We start from the raw sequence: 19,031 nt of genomic DNA on the forward strand, positions 1-19,031 counted from the left end.
CCGGTGCCAGTGCGGAGGCTACACTAAAGTAAGAAGAGGGTTCGGGTGGGTTGGGAGACTTCAGGTCCCGGCGGGGGGGTGCCCGATGGCGGCGGGGGGTGCCGGATCGCCGGGGGGGAGGGTGCCGGTTCGCAAAGGGGGTCTTTGGGGGGAGCAATGCCGGTTCTCGTGGGGGGGGGGGGAGCAGCGCTGCTGGCCTCAGGGGGGGGGGGGTGTGTGGGAACATATCAAAATGAGTTTCCATTATTTTCTATGGGGAAACTCGCTTTGATAAACGAGCATTTTGGATTACGAGCATGCTCCTGGAACAGATTATGCTCGTAATCCAAGGTACCACTATATTTTAATTTCTTAAATATTCCCTGCAAGCTCAAAAGCTATCAAAGCAGTGCCTGTTCAGGTACAATAGGTATTTTTCAGTCCCTAGAGGGTTCATAGTCTGAGTCTGTATCTGAGACAATGGAGGGTTAAGTGACGCCCAAGATCACACGGAGTTACAGTGATATTTGAATCAAGGTCCTCTAATTCTCCGTCTATTGCAGTGGTCCCCAACCCTATCCTGGAGAACCACCAGCCAGTCAGATTTTCAGACTACCTCTAACGAATATGCATGGAGTATATTTGCATGCCTGTCACCTCAATTATAAGCAAATTTCACTCATGCATATTCATTAGAGCTACACTGAAAACCCTACTGGCTGGTGGGTTCTCTAGGACAGGGTTGGGGGACCTCTGGTCTATTGTACTAACAATTAAGCCACTTCTCTACTTAGCTGGGTGAGAGATGCTGCTACCTTGAAAAATCCCACTGACAGGGCCAGATACAAACTTAGATGAGCTCTCCAGAAGCAGAAAAATATCTACTGTACCTGAATGTTCACCACTTAAATAGCCTTCAGGCTTGCAGGCAGTATATCAAACCATGATATCATAATAAATGAGAACAAGTTTTCACCAACAGCAGAAGTTTATAATCCAGTCCGCAGGACCCATCAAGCCAGTGTGGCTTTCAAGATTTCCAAAATGAATATTCATGAGATAAATCTTCATGCACCGCCTCCATTGGATGCATATACCGTATTTTCACACATATAACGCGTGCGTTATACACGATTTTTACAAACCGTGCATAACCTTGCGCGTTATACAACTTTTTTTTACATAGTTCCCCCCCGACGTCCAATTCACCCCCCCACAGGACCGCTCGCACGCACCCGCACCCCAAAGGACCGCTCACACGCACTCCCCCCGCACCCCACCCCGAAGGACCGCTCGCACCCCCACAGCCTCCCGACCCCCCCCCCCCCATCATTTAGAAGCTCCTACCATTGTCCTGCTGCTTCCTCTTGGCGGTCCCGGCCCTTCTGTGAGCCCTGCATCTGCGCTGCTTCCTCTTCCGGCGGTCCCAAGGGCGGGACCGCCGGAAGAGGAAGCAGCGCAGACGCAGGGCTCACAGAAGGGCCGGGACCGCCAAGAGGAAGCAGCAGGACAATGGTAGGAGCTTCTAAATGATAGGGGAGGGGGTCGGGAGGCTGTGGGGGTGTGAGCGGTCCTTCGGGGTGGGGGTGCGGGTGCGAGTGCGTGCGAGCGGTCCTTTGGGGTGGGGGTGTGAGCGGTCCTGCGGGGGGGGGGGTGAATCGGACGTGGGGGGGGCATCAGGCTTTCAGGGTGGGGTCAGGACTTCAAGGGGGAGAGGAGAGTCGGGGCGGGCAAAAGGAGAGTTGGGATGGCCAGAGGAGATTCGGGGCGGGCGAAAGGAGAGTCGGGCGGCGACGGGAGAGTCAGGGCGGCATGCGCGGTATACGGGTGTGCGTGGTATATAAAAATTTATTTACATAAATTACAGTTTCCCGCGCGCTATACCCTTGTGCGCGTTTTACACGGGTGTGCGGTATATGAGTGAAAATACGGTATTTCATGCTCATACACTATGGACCATCTAACCCAGTAGCCCATCTTCACAGTGGCCAATTCAGGTCACTAGAACCTGGCAAAAACCCAAATAGTAGCAACATTCCATGCTACCGATCCAGGGCAAGCAGTGGCTTCCCCCATGTCTTTCTCAATAACAGACTACAGATTTTTCTTCCAGGAAATTGTCCAAACCTTTCTTAAAACCAGCTACGCTATCAGCTCTTACCATAACCTCTGGCAATGTGTTCCAGAGCTTAACTATTCTCCGAGTGAAAAAAATATTTCCTCCTATTGGCTTTTTAAAAGTATTTCCCTGTAACTTCATCGAGTGTCCCCCTAGTCTTTGTAATTTTTGACGGAGTAAAAAATAGATCTACTTGAATCCATTCTACACTACTCAGGATTTTGTAGACTTCAATCATATACCGACAATTAAGCACTGTAAGGGTATTTGGCACCTAAATGGTATTCTATATTGAGGTAGGCACATCAAATGTGCCATTAATTGACAGTTTGGGCACTTCTATAAGATAGTAGTGCCTTTGTGCCTTACCGCCCAATAGTCAACACTATTTAACTGGTCAGGAACTGCTTCTAGCCAGTTAAATAGTCATAAGAAGGCTAACCGCTAATATTCAGTGCGAGATGGATGCTGAATATTAGCACCTGGTAGATAGCTGGCTACATGCAAAATTTAAAGCGCTAGCCAGCTACATTGTGCAGCCAGTTTGGGCTATGTGAATTGCTGGTCTATCTTTGGCCACTATAAACTTAGCCAGCCAATGTCTAATATCAACTTAGCCAGCTTAGTATATAGCAACTAAGGGCTCCTTTTATCAAGGCGCGCTAAGGGGTTAATGTGTCGGACATTTCATCACGCGCTAACCCCCGCGGCAAGCCAAAAATCTAATGCCTCGTCAATGGAGAACTTAGCGGCTAGCGTGGCAGGTGGTTTAACGTGCGGTATTCCGCGCATTAAATCCCTACCACACCTTGATAAAAGGAGCCCTAAATGTAAGGCTAGTCACCAGTAAAGGCCTGGCACTGAATATCCTGGCTCAGCGCCGAACTTGGGAGTCAGCACTGAACGCAGCTAGGCCTTGTGGTCTGAATATTGACTCCCATAGTGCCTAACTACAAGAGGGTGTACCAGTGGCATAGTAAGAGTGAGCAGCGTCTGGGGTGGTGGGGCCTCGCCCTGCCCTCTTCCCTGCTCTCCCTGGTGTGTGCGCCCCCCTTCCTTTTCTTTGTACCTTTTTAGCTTCTCTGGCATGAGTGGCATGCTGCCCACGTCAGTGTCGGCACGCCCTTCCACATCACTTCCAGGACCTGTGCCTAGGAAGTGGCATCCAAGAGAACACCGATGCTAAAGTGGGCAGCAACCTCACGCCGGGGTAAAATACAGGGGAAGGCAAGGGACGCGCTTGACCAGGAGAGGAGCAGGGAGCGAGCGAGCAGGCAGGGGAGGCAGAGAAGAGGAGGGGTGCCACCACGCCCTTAGGAAGACCATGCCCGGATAGGACGGCCCCCCTCCTGCACTCCCCTTACTACACCACTGGGGTATACACATAGATGGAGAATGTGCGTAATTTATAGAGTACTATAAGCTACACATGACATGTCATCGATATGGCATAAGTGGTCAGGCCCAAACATGGAAGCAACAATGCTGACATGCCAGTGTTCTATAATGGAATCTTGATGCCAAGATACCATTGTAGAATTGGCGTTAAGTGCCGTATCCAGAAACTGGCATTGAATTTATGGCAGAGTGGATAAAATTCAATGAAAAAAACAAAACAAAACAGATTTAACTTAAATCGAATGATTAGATTTCGCTGGCTGAGACATAGTTAGCTAGACCAATATTCAGCGCCTAGCTAGCTAAGTCTCAATGGCCAAAGATAGAGCAGCCTAAAAAGATGGTCTATCTGGCCGTCGAACTGAATATTGGTGGTGACTGGCAATATCACATGACATAGCTGGTCACCAGTCAGTCTGTTAAGCTGGATATTCAGTGAGAGATAGCCATAGATTGTGTAGACATTTAAGTGGGCAACTTAGAAAACACTACAAATTGCCACTTGTCTGCTACATTCAGGTGCTTGGATTTTACACCAGGTCCATGGCAGGTGTAAATGGGTGCCCTTAAATGCACACTAATATTCTAAATGAACACTTGGGTGCCTTGGCTGGACAATAGGCTCTCACCCCGCATTATTAGGGTACCTAAATGAATGTACCCTATTATAGAACTGCCTCCTCGGTGTTTTAAGAGGGTTCCCACCTTAGTAATTAGCTGTGCAAAACCGACCCTGTCTAGTGAGAACAAGAGAAAAGATCAGCACTTTACAGTACTGTGGCTTCATCTAATTTGATTTAATGTATTATTTTAGTATGCCACTTAATACCACCAGGTTCAAAAGTGGTTTACAATAAAACCAATTCAATAAATAAAAGTATCAGATATATCAAAAATAAAACCAAGTCAAACAGATCCATCAGGAGGGAATTCCCTTTCTACTGATCATAGACCCTACTCCCTTCTCTTCTGCTTTTCAGATGCCATGTCGCTAATCTGAATGGAGTATATTACAAAAATGGAAACTATACAGGGACTTATGACAATGGAGTGGTTTGGTCCACCTGGCGAGGTTTGTGGTACTCCCTAAAATACACGGTGATGAAGATCAGGCGGTCATCTTTTGTCAACACGGGCAGCGGCGATGGCATGAACAATTAGATAGATTGTGAGCCCGCCAGGACAGACAGGGAAAAATGCTGGAGTACCTGAATAAATTCATGTAAACTGTTCTGTGCTTCTCTGGGATCACGATAAAGAAAACTGAATAAATAAATCAGCACTAATTTGTCATGTGTTTTAAATCTATATTGTCGTGATTAGGAGCATAAGATTTTGCTATACTGGGTCAGACCAAAGGTCCATCAAGCCCGGTATCCTGTTTCCAATAGTGGCCAATCCAGTGCCTGACAGGATTCCAATAATTAGGTTAAGACTGAGTTTGTTGGACAGAGAATGCCACTAGGAATCTACCATTCCTAACATATCTCTCTCATTGGTGAATGAAGGGCTACATATACTCTCTGGTCACTAAGAGAGCAAATTGCAGCGTTATTTACCGAGGTGAACTGGAAGTCTGAAAATTGCACTTCTTCAATTCAGCTGAAACACACATGGTGCTCTTTGGCACATGCACTTTTGGCCAGACTTTGACGAGGTGAATGGATCATCAGATCCACACTTATTCTTCACTAAAATTTTATGAAGTAGGTGAAAAGGTGAACTTTTGAAATTATCACCATGAAGTGTTAAGGGAGCGTATATAAATGTTTAAACAGTTCACATTTTCTACATTTGTGTTCTGCTGCTATTCTATGGCATACAGTATGTATTAGCTGTCCACAGGGCCGGCTCAAAGGGTTATGGCACTCTCAACCAACTTTTGTAAGAGCAAACTCTCACCGCTGTGAAGGAGGAGCTGGTGAGACACGCTTGAGTTTCAGCATAGAGAATGAGACGGGGACATATTTTTCTCTGTCCCCACAGGAACTCAATTTTCCCCATCTTGTCCCCACGAGTTTTGTCCCTGTGCTATTACTGTGAAACTCTGCCTTAACCACACATACCTCAAACACTTACGATTTTAAAATGGTTGAGGCTTGTGCAAATGAGGACAGAGCTTGCAGGAATGGGGCAGGGACAGGAAAATGAGTTGTCATTCTCTATTTTAGCACTCTGCTCCAGTACCTGCTCTGGCTCATGCTTTAAGCCAGCCTTGACTGACCTAGATAACTTTTGTGACCTTTGATCTGATAGATCAAGAGGGGGGGGGGGGGTAGCAGGTCTGGTTATTTACCTTTCTTCAGGACCTTGTCTCTAAATGGATTTTCTGGATCCTATGGCAGTAATGAACCTGGGTTTGATCTGAATCTGTCAAGTTTACTGGTAGGACTCACCTTAATTCTTGCATTGTGCCAATACATAAGATCATCCTTCTGAAGTAGGATGTAGGTATTTGGGGTTTTAGTTCAAGATCAACTGGCCGGTGAATCTGCTTTACAGCCCGTTAGCTATCTAGGTGATTTATTTTATTTTTTTAATGCTTTAGTATAATACACATAAAGTTAAAACCAATAGGAAAATAAAAATTTAAAAATGTATCAGAAAAGAAATTACAAGCAATGACAGGAAAGGTGAAGGTCAGAAAAAACAAACCCCAAACCATATAGGTTCATAGCTGCGTGTCTCAGACTCCCACCAATACATACTCAAGTTTCAAAACACAATTCAGAAAAGGGAAAACTAAAAAAAAGAAAAAAAAAAGAAAATCTTGAGGCCAGTTTTAAATGTGTGGATGGAAGGTTCTAATCTTAAATATAATGGAAAATTATTGCAATGAGTCAGAACAGTAACACTAACCCCCCCCCCCCTTTTTTTTTAAATAAAACTATAGGGCAATTTTTAGCGCTGGCCATGGCAGTTACAGCTCCGATGTTCACAGAATTCCTATGAGTAGAGTTGTTACTGTCACAGCTGTCTCTAAAAAGCACACGATGGTTTTGTAAAAGGGGGGGGGGGGTGTAAAACTTGATGGCAAATAGTATGAAGACATATGTCTAAAAGAAGGAATAACCAACAGGTTTTTGTTGAGTACCTGAAGATGGGGATCATGTCTTTTTACCAGTAGCTCAGTGCAAGTTATATTCAGGTACAGTAAGCAATACGTTAAGCAATTTGAATATTCTTTTCCATCAAACACATAAAACAATCGGGGATATTTTAAATTATCTAGAGAAAATCCCTAGAAATAACTTCAGACAATAACATCTTCACAGAAGAGGAGGAAAAGCCTCAGACTCCAATGTACTGCTCTGTATTCTGAGTTAGTAGAATATAAAATGGGAGAAACCTCATTGGCTTTATAAAAATCTCCTCTCAAATCAGAAGATCCAAAATGGCTGCATGCTAGTCTGGCTCTCTTACCTCTCCTGTGGAGCTGGCTAATTCCTTACTTGCCTTCTAACGTCGCGTTTGCTTTTCGTGACGTTTTCTTTCTTACACGATGCCGCATACTAAAAGGAAGGGACTTCTGAGGTCGGTTCCCTTGCTCCACGCCGGTGCAACAACAAACCCTCGAGAGGTTTCTGAGTCAGCTTTCAACCCCACCCCGCGGAGAAGAGGGCCCTGCTGTAGGTTCGGACGATGGAGCGTCCAGCCTCTTGGGGCATGAGATATCGTTGTCCCCTCCGCATTCTAGCACACCACCGTATTGGATGTCAGCACGGGTTGCCCTGGCAGGGGCTCTAGGAGCGGAAGTCGCTGATCTGGAGCTGAACCTGGAGGGAGGAGCACCTGCAGAAAAGACTATTGAGCCAACAGCCTTGGGACCTGCAGCGAATGTATCGCTGCCTTTGTCCCCTTCGGTGGTAACTCTGGAGACCATTTGGCAGGTTCTACAGAGGCTTGATGGCAAATTAACTGAATCAACACAAGAAGTACTTAGCCTTTCAAGGAAAGTAGACAATTTGTCAAAAACTATAAAACTGACCAAACATGACTGCTGAACAATTAACATCTGTTAAACTTGAATTAAAAGATTTTAAAGATATAACAACAACCCTGATCAGAGATAAAATTCATGTTCACTCCAAACTGGAACAATTTGAGAATTTTAATAGGAGACTAAACTTACAGGTACTAAATTTCCCAAAATCACTATTTCAAAAAATGCTTATTGGAGATTCTTAAAATTCCTCAACAAGCTATTCCTCCTTTTAATAAAATATATTATATTCCTACTAATTTGACTAAGGCTGATGAAGAAGGGAACTTGTTGGTACAAAAAGATTTGACTGCAATTTTGGAGGAATCCCTTTCCGATGTAAAGGAAAGAGGGACCCTTCTAGTCTCCTTTGAGTTTGAACAAGATTTAAATCATATAATGAAACTTTACTTTTGGAATTTGTACCAAGATTTTTCTGAACAAAGAATCTGGATTTATCCAGATGTATCCAAGATAACACAGGATCGCAGAAAATAATTTCTTTCTATGTGTAAAGAAACAAAGGAACTGGGGGCATCTTATTTGTTAGCATACCCCTGCAAATGTTTGGTTCGTTACTTTGAGACTAAGTACACTTTCTTTTTACCATCACAGTTAAGAACCTTTTTGGACCTTAAAAAGATCTCTGGATGTGATCAGCTGGATTTAAGAATTATGTCAGCTTTCCGCTAATCAGTTTTCTTTTATTTTCTCCATGAATCTAATGGATCTTCCTGGTAATTTGTGGTCTAAGAAAGACAATAAGCTGTATACCACTAATGATGTTTTTCTTTTCCTTCTTTACATTTTGTGTTCTGTATTACTTGCGAAGTATTATAAATCAATAAAAAGTTTAATGATAAAATCCTCCTCTCCTTCAAGTTTATAGAAACATTTTTGAACTTTTCAATTCAGTTGATTGAATACTATCTCCAACATCTCTTACAATTTTCATCCCATTTAAAATAACATCAATGCCTTGATCAATTTTCTTTCAATTCATTCAAAATAATTGTAACATAATAACTTATCTCAATGTGATGTCTATTATGGGCTTCTCCCTCATACACCTTCGCCATCCAAACCTAAGTTACAGTCCTCTTGCAATTTTTCAAAATCTTCTTGTGATTTAACGACTTTGTGTTGTCATCAGATCTGATCAACTCACTCATTATTCCTATTTCCAGGTCGTTTAAATGTTAAAAAGCAGCACTCCCAGAACAGATCCCTGGGGCACCCTACTATTTACCCCTCTCCATTGTGAATATTAACCATTTAACCCTACGATCTTTTAACATATTCTTAATCCATAATAGGAGACTGCCTATCCCTTGACTTTGTAAATTCCTCAGGAATTGCTCACAAGGTACTTTTATTACCTTCTGAAAATCCAGATACAGAGTTGTGTGTCATGAATTGTAAATAATTGTGTCACCTTTTTTTTCTATCGTACCAAGTACCTGCCTCTGCTAGGGTTACCATATGGCTCCAGAAAAAGGAGGATGGATTGAGACATCCATTGAAAGCAATGGAAACAATTGAAAACAATGAAAGTAAAACCAGGATATCTCAATCCGTCCTCCTTACTTACATTGCTTTTACTGGAAGTAAAATCCAGATGTCTCAATCTGTTCTCCTTTTTCTGGAGCCATATGGTAACCCTAGCGTCTGCCACATCGTTTATTTGCTTGAAGAGATTTGACCTAATAACAGCAGCCTTTGGAGTAGATTCATGTGTTGAGAAAAATAAGAGTGTGGAGAAAGAATAAAGCTGTTTATAGGCTCCTGGAACATTCTGATCCCAACCAAATAAATATATACAAGAGTTACTCCGATTCTGGGTACACACTAGGTGACCATCTAGCAAATATAACCATACCTTGAAACACACTATTGATTTCTGCTGGATGACGTCTTTAGTGCCCTCAACCTAATTTTCACAGTAAAATCTATTACTGCATCTCCATTATTTCCTATATCAAGAGAATCTGTTTCCATTTTCAATGAACGCTTTGCAGAATTCAGTTTATTGGTAGATGTTTCCAGCAATTTTAAAAAAAAATTAAAAAATGGAAGAATACCAAGGGTAATCAAATGGGGTATTTTATTTCTGGGAGAATATCCCACAATGTGACCCAGCAGGAACTGTTTATAGATCTGTCTGGAAACTGGGACTAATTAGAACACAATCCACACACCTTTCCTTTTCCTGTCACCGAGGGAGTCTGTTATGCATTCGGTTCACTTCTTAAGCACAACTGATCAAATGATCTTTGAAGCTGAAAGGGCCAGGCCTTTCCAGTATCAGCCGGAACAGGATAGGCGGACAACGCCTACAGTTCCAGCTCACTTCCCTGTGGAAAGTAGTGGCAGGGATGGGCAGATACAGCGAAACCTTCAGGCAACAGAGATTTTGTCCTTTTCTGGAAGAGATGTTCATGATACTGAATATGGATTTATTTTTTCAAAATTTGATAAGTGACAAATTATAATTTCTAAAGGAAAGGGAAACAATAATTTGTCAAATGGCTTCCCTGTTACAGTTCATCTGTGACAGGGTGAGGTAGCAGGTTGGGGAGGGCGCACATGCACAGAGGCTCTCCAGACGCAGCCCTGAGCTCAGGGAAGGAGACTGGAGGTTCGTGTGAAGGCAGGGCTGGGGTCAGAACGGGGTGGAGATGGAGGCAGAAAGGGGCAGGGACAGGTGTCCTCTTTTTTTAAAGAGGAAATCTGGTTACCCTATCCCTGATGAATATGCATGAGATAGATGCATACAAAGGAGGCAGTGCATGCAAATCTATCTCATACATATTATTTATTGTGGATATCCTGAAATCCTGACTCGATAGGTTTAACCCAAGAGCTGGGTTGAGAACCTCCAGTATATTCATGGGCAACAGGATTTTGACTAAAAACTTTTTTGCCCCCTCCCCCCTTTTTACAAAACCATAGTGTGGCTTTTAGTGCCAGCTACGATGGTAACAGCTCTGATGTTCATAGAATTCTTATGAGCATCGGAGCTGTTAAAAACCACGCTATGGTTTTGTAAAAGGGGTGGGGGTGGGATTAATGCTGGATACTCAGTTTTTAATATAGCTGAAAAAATTCAAAGTGTTGCCAGGAAGGGAACTCCCTTCCTCTACCCCAATAACTGAGGCTTTTTTTTTTTTTTTTTACATTGCCTCTTTATCTATTCACCTCCTCATCCTTGTCTCTCCTTCCCTCTCCCTGCCAAAAAAATACCACAGGAAAAAGTAATTCCTTCCTGATGCATGTCATGGAAAATTGGGGGAGAAACCCAATACATTTTTCTCTTGCTAAGGTCATGTTCCAGAAAATATACTGACCATAGACACATCAGCGGAAATAGCAGCCTATCATCTCACCCAGAATAAGCCAAACAGGCTGAAGCAAAGGTCTGCTTTTGTTTTTATTGCATGCATAGAAAAATAGCTCTTGTCTTGCAAGGGAAAGCAGAACCACAACTCCCTTCATGCACTGGGGCAAAGCCAGGTCTAAATGAGCCTGCTCAGATTGATGTAGGAGAAGCAGCAACTCTAGAAAAAAAAAGGGCACTGAAACATAGACAAAGCAGACAATCAGCATCTCAGATCACCAGTTTCTCAACACTTAATGTGCTAGTTTCATCCTCTTCATTTGATCCAAAATATCCAGGCAAGTCAATCATCCTCTGCTCTGCCTCCGTAAGTCCAAAAGAAGTATTGTCGTAAAAGGCACATTCAGGGTCCCGAGGGAAGCTCTGACACTTCTCTCTCCGGTACTGAGCTGGGCTAAAGGGGCTAAGGCTGCTTCTCTGGTAATGATCTCCAGCATTGCAAGTGGGTTCTTTGGCTCTCTTCCAGGAGTTTCTGTAAGTTGGTTGAGGCCCCCTCTTGTTCATGTTGGGCTCTGGCTTTTCAGCTCTTGCCCCAGACTGCTGGTCATGAATCAGATCAGGCTTGTCATCTGCAAGCCTCGTCAGATGGTGTCTTGAACAGCAGCTGAACGCAACACTGGTCAAGACAGTGTCTTTGGAAAGCTCAAGCTTATCATCCATTCCTATGGGCTTGGGCCTGAATTTCTCTTCCAGTGAGCGATCTAGTGTCCTAGCTCTGGACATATAGGCAGGAAGCTGCCTAGATGAAAGAGTCGACAGACTGCGCTCTCTGAACGGCCTGGCCTGCTTGCTCTCATGAAAGCTGGCAGTTCTCCTAAAATTGTGATTTGTATAATATCCCCCTCTAGGATCCTGGTAGCTCAGATGAGTCTGTCTAATCAGTTTCTGGCTGGGCTTAGTGCAGGAGTGCCGTGGATGGGAGTACAATCTAATCTGGAGTTAGGCCTTTCCCCATGGAATTTGGGATAAATACCTGTCTGCTCTGAAAATGAAGATCTGATTCTAAACGAATTTGTAGTTGCCTCCTCTTGAGTGTCTGTAATCAGTGATGGAAGAAGGGTAGCATCATGAAGCGTGTCGGTAAGAGGATTCTGTGAAACGTGATACACTTTAGTTCCTTCTGTCAGACCTTTCTTCTTCATTTCTTTCAATTGCTGCTGTGCCAGGCGGTAGCTAAAAATGGGGGGGATTATTTTCTGAGCATTTGCAGCATTGCTGGCGGCTGCATTTGGTTCCTGGGCGTTCTCCTCGGCATGTTGCAAACCGGGTTTGTAGGCGAGAGGGATGTTACTAGCCTCTGCGGTCTTCCGCAGAGCGGCGACTCCGCTGCTTTCAGAAAAGCTCTCTCGTGGGTTCAGTTGGCAGATGTTTTCCTCATCGGAATTCTTGCGGAAGTTGGGCGTATGGACAGAGTTGTGTCGCACTGAACGGCTACACTTCTGCGTCCTACAGAACTTTCTCCACATGGTGATGAGGATAGTGGCTATGATGATGACCAGACACAGGGAAATGCCAATGACGGTGACAAGGTTACCAGTCCTCTGCTTCTCCATGGGTTGTGGGGAAGACTTGCTTGGTGGTATCACAGCTGTACAAAGAAAAAGGGAAGCCACAGTCAGCTTTTTTTGCTAATGCTAATGGTGTCTTACATATCGCTATATCTCCTACTGGATTATTTCTTGCTTTCTTTTTAATAATTTATATTCAGCATATCCTACAATTCTATGTGGATTACAAATTATTCAGGTACTCAAGCATTTTTCCCTAACTGTCCCGGCAGGCTCCCACACTATCTAATGTACTTGGGGCACTGGGGGATTAATTGACTTGCCCAGGGTCACAAGGAGCAGTGCGAGATTTGATCCCACTACATTACTTAGTTTGGTATAGATCCATGGTGAGGCCCCACCTGGAATACTGTGTGCAATTCTGGAGGCCGCATTATCGCAAGGATGTGCTGAGACTGGAGTTAGAGAATGACACGGTGACAAAATTCATCACCGTTCCCGTCCCCGCGGATAACCGCGGGAAACCATCTTCATGTCATTCTTTAAGGAGAGAGGGAAGAATCAGAGTATGAATGGCCACAACCACTGACCCACAAGCTTTGCTTTGAAGAATGCTGGTGTAGAAGGACTGAGGTTGAAATAGACACTAGAAAATCATATGGGATTATTTCCCGCGGTTATCCGCGGGGACGGGAACGGTGATGAATTTTGTCACCGTGTCATTCTCTAACTGGAGTCGGTTCAGAGAATGGCCACCCGGATGGTCTCGGGACTCAAGGATCTCCCGTACGAAGAACGGCTAGACAAATTACAGCTATACTCGCTCGAGGAGCGCAGAGAGAGGGGAGACATGATCGAGACGTTCAAGTATCTCACGGGCCGCATCGAGGCAGAGGAAGATATCTTCTTTTTCAAGGGTCCCACGGCAACAAGAGGGCATCCGTGGAAAATCAGGGGCGGAAAACTGCGAGGTGACATCCGGAAATTCTTTTTCACTGAAAGGGTGGTTGATCGCTGGAATAGTCTTCCACTTCAGGTGATTGAGGCCAGCAGCATGCCTGATTTTAAGGCCAAATGGGATCGACACTAGAGAATGACACGGGGAGCGATCCCCGCAGCGAACCGCTGCGTGGCTGCGGTTTGGCTGCGGGTTATGGTGACCTCATTAGCAAATCGCCGCAGACGCGGGGACAAATCCTTTCACCGCCCGCAAAAACGGTGAATAGATTTGTCCCCGCAGGCCAATGTCCCCCCTTCTAGGAACCGCTATTTACCTGTGTTTCACCGTGTTCGTGACCGGGTGTTAGATGTCTCCGCCATGTTGTCTGTCTCCTCCAACTTTCGATCCAACTCGCACGTTGCCGCATTTACTCCGCCCCCCAATATACAGCTTCCTCATTTGTCTGAGCAAAGTAGGGGACCAATCGCTACTGCCGCACATGATATTTAATGGCTTGTAGTGCAGCAGTAGTGATTTTGATTTCGGAGCCGAGCAGAGGATTTGGATTTCGCTGCTGTTTATTTTATGTATGTATTGTTTCAGCTGACTAACCCTAACGTTTTTTCTTCTCATAGTATTCTACTTTCCCATTTGTTACTACTTTACCACTATTTTCGCTCTTATTGTACATGTCCTTCTTGCACAGATGTTTATTTACATGTTTCATGAAGTCCCCTTATGAATTTTTGCTTCTCCACTATCTGAGCGTTTCTTCTTATGAACTGATATACGTGTTCCCATATTAATCAGTTTTACTTGTCTGTCCTTTATACACTTATGGCGCTATACTTTTGTTTATTAACTTTAGCTCGCATACTAGGTTGTTAATAATCCTTCTGCCTCCTTATGAAATAGTGTTGACCAAATTCTGTCTGGAGAAAAGAATTTATGCTAATTGACACTGATTAGAAGTTACATACATGACAATTAAAAGTACATGTCGTGTTTTGTTTTTGTATAGTTATTAACTAATATTTAACTAAGTTTTAAAGTTTTAAAGTTTTACAGAATGTTTCCTTTATACGTAAATAAAGAAAAGTATATAAAAATCGTACACGTTTGAGGCTTTTATGTATGCGGCGGTGACGGTGACGGGGCGGTGAATGGGGTTGCAGTGGCGGTGACGGGGTGGTGAATGGGATGGCAGTGGCGGTGACGGGGCGGTGAAGGGAATGGCGGTGACGGGGCGGTGCAGAGGATGGTGAGACGGGGACGGGGCGGTGACGGGGACCAATTTTTTCACCGTGTCATTCTCTAATCGACACATGGGATCTATTCACAGGGCAAAGGTAGGGGAGGGTCATTAGGGTGGGCAGACTAGATGGGCCGTGGCCCTTATCTGCCGTCTATTTCTATGTTTCTATGTTTCTAACTTCAGGGTGCTGAGGCTATAGCTTTAGCCACTGCACCACACACTCCCACTAAGCAGTTTAGAAAAGGATCACAAACATTTACAAAAAATGAATAAGAACAAAAGGTTTGAGATTACAGATATTAATGCTAAGCACCATGGATTAAGAGAGGTCTATATTTCAAAGCAGGTTTTCAGCAATTTGCAAAATAAGCAGTAAGTAGGTTGGAAAATCATTCCAGATTTTAGCTCCCAGGTATTGAAAGGAGCATTCATGATGTCTTTTATATTCGACATGTAGGATATAGCAAGACTTGTAAAGTGCAAATAATACAACCAACAGGGATGGAGGGAAAATAATCCAACAAGCAAAATGGATCACTCTCATAATAATGTTCGTGCATCAATTTTGAACATTCAGTGAGATCACAGAATATGTGAGCAATTTGATAAATTATTACATACCGGCACTATACAAGCTCTATTGTTACCCCCGAAGAAGCCCGTTGGAGCGAAATGGATGGGACCTCCATCGGGTCATTGAGATAAGTGCTTGACATTTAAAAGCAATATGTTTTACTAACATTGAAATTTACTTAGAGCTGCTGGTTTATTATGCTCAATCACTATCAAGAGAGATTCTGATAGAACAACTTTTGGCAATCTAAACATTTAAAAAAAATTTTAAAAAATATAACACATATTTGATAAAGAATTAAAATCACATAAAAAATTAAAACACTATACAGGGGTTTTTGACCGGTGATGAAAACCAACCCCAATTGGCTATGGTCTGTTTGATCATATTCCAGGGGTTTTTTGAGGTCTTTTCCTCCTCTGTTTTAAAATTACATTATATGTAATAATTGAGTGATCCATTTTGCTTGTTGGTCTTAGTATCGTTTTCTGGACACTCAAACACGTTTTCCATTTCATATTTCAGTTGATACATGGGAAAATAATCCAAACACAAAATCAAACTCACTCCAATAATAATGTTCGTGCATTAAAGCAATAATTAACCAGTGAAAGAAAAAGCCTCAGAGCGTTGGAGGTGTGAACCCACACTCAGCCACCCTTACATCATCGGCAGAAAAAAAAAAACTTTTGCACAAAGGTTTAAATAAGCCTTAAGGTAAGCAATGAACTACCAAGTTGACACAAGCTATTTTATCAAAGATAGCAGTGAAAAGGGCCGACGATTGTTTTGTGGCAGAACCGCCACTGCTTCAGGGCCACCCACAAGAATTAGCTATCTGTTCAGTGGCGGTGGCAAACAGTTGAGAGAGAGAGACCGCTGAACAGATAGCTAATTCTTGTGGGTGGCCCTGAAGCAGTGGCGGTTCTGCCACAAAACGATTGTCGGCCCGTGTTACTGCTATCTTTGTTAAAACAGCTTGTGTCAACTTGGTAGTTCATTGCTTACCTTAAGGCTTATTTAACCTTTGTGCGAAAGTTTTTTTTTTCTGTCGATGATGTAAGGGTGGCTGAGTGTGGGTTCACACCTCCAACGCTCTGAGGCTTTTTCCTTCACTGGTTAATTATTGCTTTGATGCACGAACATTACTATCTAATCTCAAGCGTATTCATTGTAGGTTTTCTGAAAATTTGTTTGTTTGGGTATGTCCAAGGACTGTGTTGAGAACCACTGCTCTATACTAGAGGTCTGCACTGGGAACGGGGATTATGCTAATCTCACGGGTCCCACAGAGATCCCCCAGGTCTACGGGACTCCCGTGGGGATCCCCCCCCCCCCCAAGTCTATGGGACTCTCACGGGGATGGACCAGGGTATCCAGAGGCCTGGGAAGAGAATTAGTAGAAGACAGAACAAAAGCAGAAACTGGGACCAAAATGAATGGAAAAAAAATGTCCCACCAGCTACAGCAAGGGAATGTTCATTTTGAGGGTGGGCTAAGTTCAAAGTGGAGGCCCAGCCCCCTCTCATGATTATGTCACCAATTTGTGTTTAGTACAAAATGAAGTACTTGCTGATTTTGTTTTGGGTTTCCAGTTCAGTTTTGGCACATTTTTCTTATGCAACCATTGTCCTGAAAGTGCCTCTCTCAATTTCTGCTTTAAATGATTTTGATGCTGTATTGTTTGATTCTTTATGTCATTGCTGCATTAAAAACCATTTGTGGATCTTGGAAGGACCTCTCACAAGTTTACCTATTGCCAGATGGTGGAACCAGATTTGTTTTCGCTACAGATATGAGCTTTATATGGCCAAAAAAAAATCCAACTCTTATTTCTTTTAACAAGAAATGGTCGACCCTACAGTCTCATGACCTAATGTCTATTCTAGTTCTTTCCAGTGATGTATGCATCTCTTATTTCTGTTCACTGTTATTTATTTATTTCTGTTCACTGTTATTTTATTTTTCCCTGTCTGTCCTGGCGGGCTCACAATCTATCTAATTGTTCATGCCGTCACCGCTGCCCGTTGTTGACAAAAGATGACCGCCTGATCTTCATCACCGTGTATTTTAATTGTTGGTTTAAATAAACTAAGACTTAAAAAAAAAAAAAATAAAAATCAAAAACTGTCAGAAGTAATTGCTGCATTTTATGGGGACAGGTAACTTTTATGGAGGGACGGGCGGGGACAGAAGAGATTCTTCACTGGGTCGTGCAGGACGGAGGGGATTCTGTCGGGGGATGGCAGGTACAGGCAGGATACTAGTGGGGACGTGTAGGGATTTTTGTCCCCCGCACAACTCTCTATTCTAAACAAGATTATTTCTCTTTCTGCAGAGATTTTAAGGACACACTTAGCCCAAAGTTGTTGTTGTTGTGTATATGTATGTGTTAATTTATAAACACATAAGAACATAAGCAAACATACATTGCCATACTACGACAGACTGAATAGCAATCTAGCCAAGTATCCTGTTTCCAACAGAGGCCAATCCAGGTCACAAGTGCCTGGGTAAGATCTCCAAAGAGTAAAACAGATTTTATACTATTAATCCTAGAAATAAGAAGATGTTTTGTCCATGTCCATCTTAATAATGACTTAAGAACTTTTCTTTTAGGAACGTGGCCAAACCTTTTTTAAACCCTGCTATGCTAACCGCTTTTACTACATTCTCTAGCAATGAATTCCAAAATCAAAATATATTGTCTGGTTGACAAATCAATGTATAGAAAAGTTCACTGTCCTTGAAATAAGATTTGGTTCAGATACAATGTTCTTGCTTAGCAAGGCAGTATAAGAGTCACTTTTGATTTATATGCTACATTAATATCATTACAGATTATTCACATTATAAGTACTGGTAGTTCTGTTCTACATGTGATAACACATCTCCAGCATACAGATGGAAGCTGTGAATATGTGGATAAAGTTTAAACTGGGGCTGTTCTAAAGGGGAAGCACAATCGGGGACCACCAGGGGCACCAAGATAGCAAGGTGACATGTCTTCATAGTGATTCTTACAGTCTGCAGACTTGTAAGCCCATGGTCTTAAAGTGCTAAAGCAGAGGGAAGTGCTGTAAGTAGCCCTAGCCCAAGGCACTGTATTCCCAATTGATAGCACTTCTCCAAATGAGTCACTTTATACATATTTTTGAGTGTGATTACGTACTGGTACAGTCCTCAAGAGAACAAGATGAAATCTCTTTCTGGTTGCCCACACAGCCAGGTTTTGCTGGAGACGATGAAATGCACTGTCTGTATCGCTCCCTGGTGCCATCGCCACACTTCACACTGCAAGAACTCCAGGGCTGCCACAGGCTCCATATTTCTGGAGAAGAAAAATCTTGTTATTTTATGGCAGTATCTTTCATATCCTCTGTAGTTGTATGTGAATCCTTGAGCAAGGCCTAAAGGATCTCTGTTTTTATTTACTCCATATAATAAAGAAGCTATTACATTTTCTTATTTATAATACTTTAAATATTCAACATATTTATTATTAACAATAAATTAACTGAATATGACAAACATGCATATCTCACATATTACATAACATCAGAGCCCCCCCCCCTTGCACACATACACTCTCGAAACCGGACTAAATCCATCCTAATATAATATGGTCCATAGTATAACTGCTGTCCAATAAATGTGTCTTTCAATTCATAAACATAGCATACAGTAAAAAAATTTTTATATATTATTCTTCTTTCTGAGAAAGTAGATGGTTCATCTTCTCCAAAGTACACTCCACCGGAACTGTTGCTAACTAGAATACAGCTGGCATTTGGTTTTTATCCCAACATTCAGGTTGGGTTAAATAAAAACATTAATAAGCTACAAATATATAAAATACAAACAAGTTATCCAGAGAAC

General features: G+C 43.0%; 2 protein-coding genes across 5 annotated transcripts in view; one reads left to right on the forward strand and one right to left on the reverse strand.

Moving 5' to 3' along the window:
• Nucleotides 1-4,782, forward strand: part of LOC117363005 (fibrinogen-like protein 1) — a 34,887-nt gene extending 30,105 nt beyond the window's left edge. For all 4 annotated transcript variants that reach the window (XM_033950141.1, XM_033950139.1, XM_033950140.1 and 1 more), the window contains exon 9: nt 4,477-4,782. In XM_033950141.1, the coding sequence (XP_033806032.1) occupies nt 4,477-4,657 (181 nt within the window). In that variant the 3' untranslated portion in view covers nt 4,658-4,782. The remainder of the gene's footprint in view (nt 1-4,476) is intronic.
• A 6,113-nt stretch (nt 4,783-10,895) lies between these two features.
• Nucleotides 10,896-18,457, reverse strand: LOC117363181 (thrombospondin type-1 domain-containing protein 1-like). Its single transcript, XM_033950570.1, is given in 3 exon segments — nt 10,896-11,775; nt 11,778-12,463; nt 18,325-18,457. Coding segments are annotated over 2 exon segments (1,341 nt in total). The 5' UTR covers nt 12,429-12,463; nt 18,325-18,457; the 3' UTR covers nt 10,896-11,085.
• Nucleotides 18,458-19,031: the final 574 nt, after the last annotated feature.

This window comes from Geotrypetes seraphini, chromosome 6 (genome assembly GCF_902459505.1).
Source record: "Geotrypetes seraphini chromosome 6, aGeoSer1.1, whole genome shotgun sequence".
Lineage (NCBI taxonomy): Eukaryota > Metazoa > Chordata > Amphibia > Gymnophiona > Dermophiidae > Geotrypetes > Geotrypetes seraphini.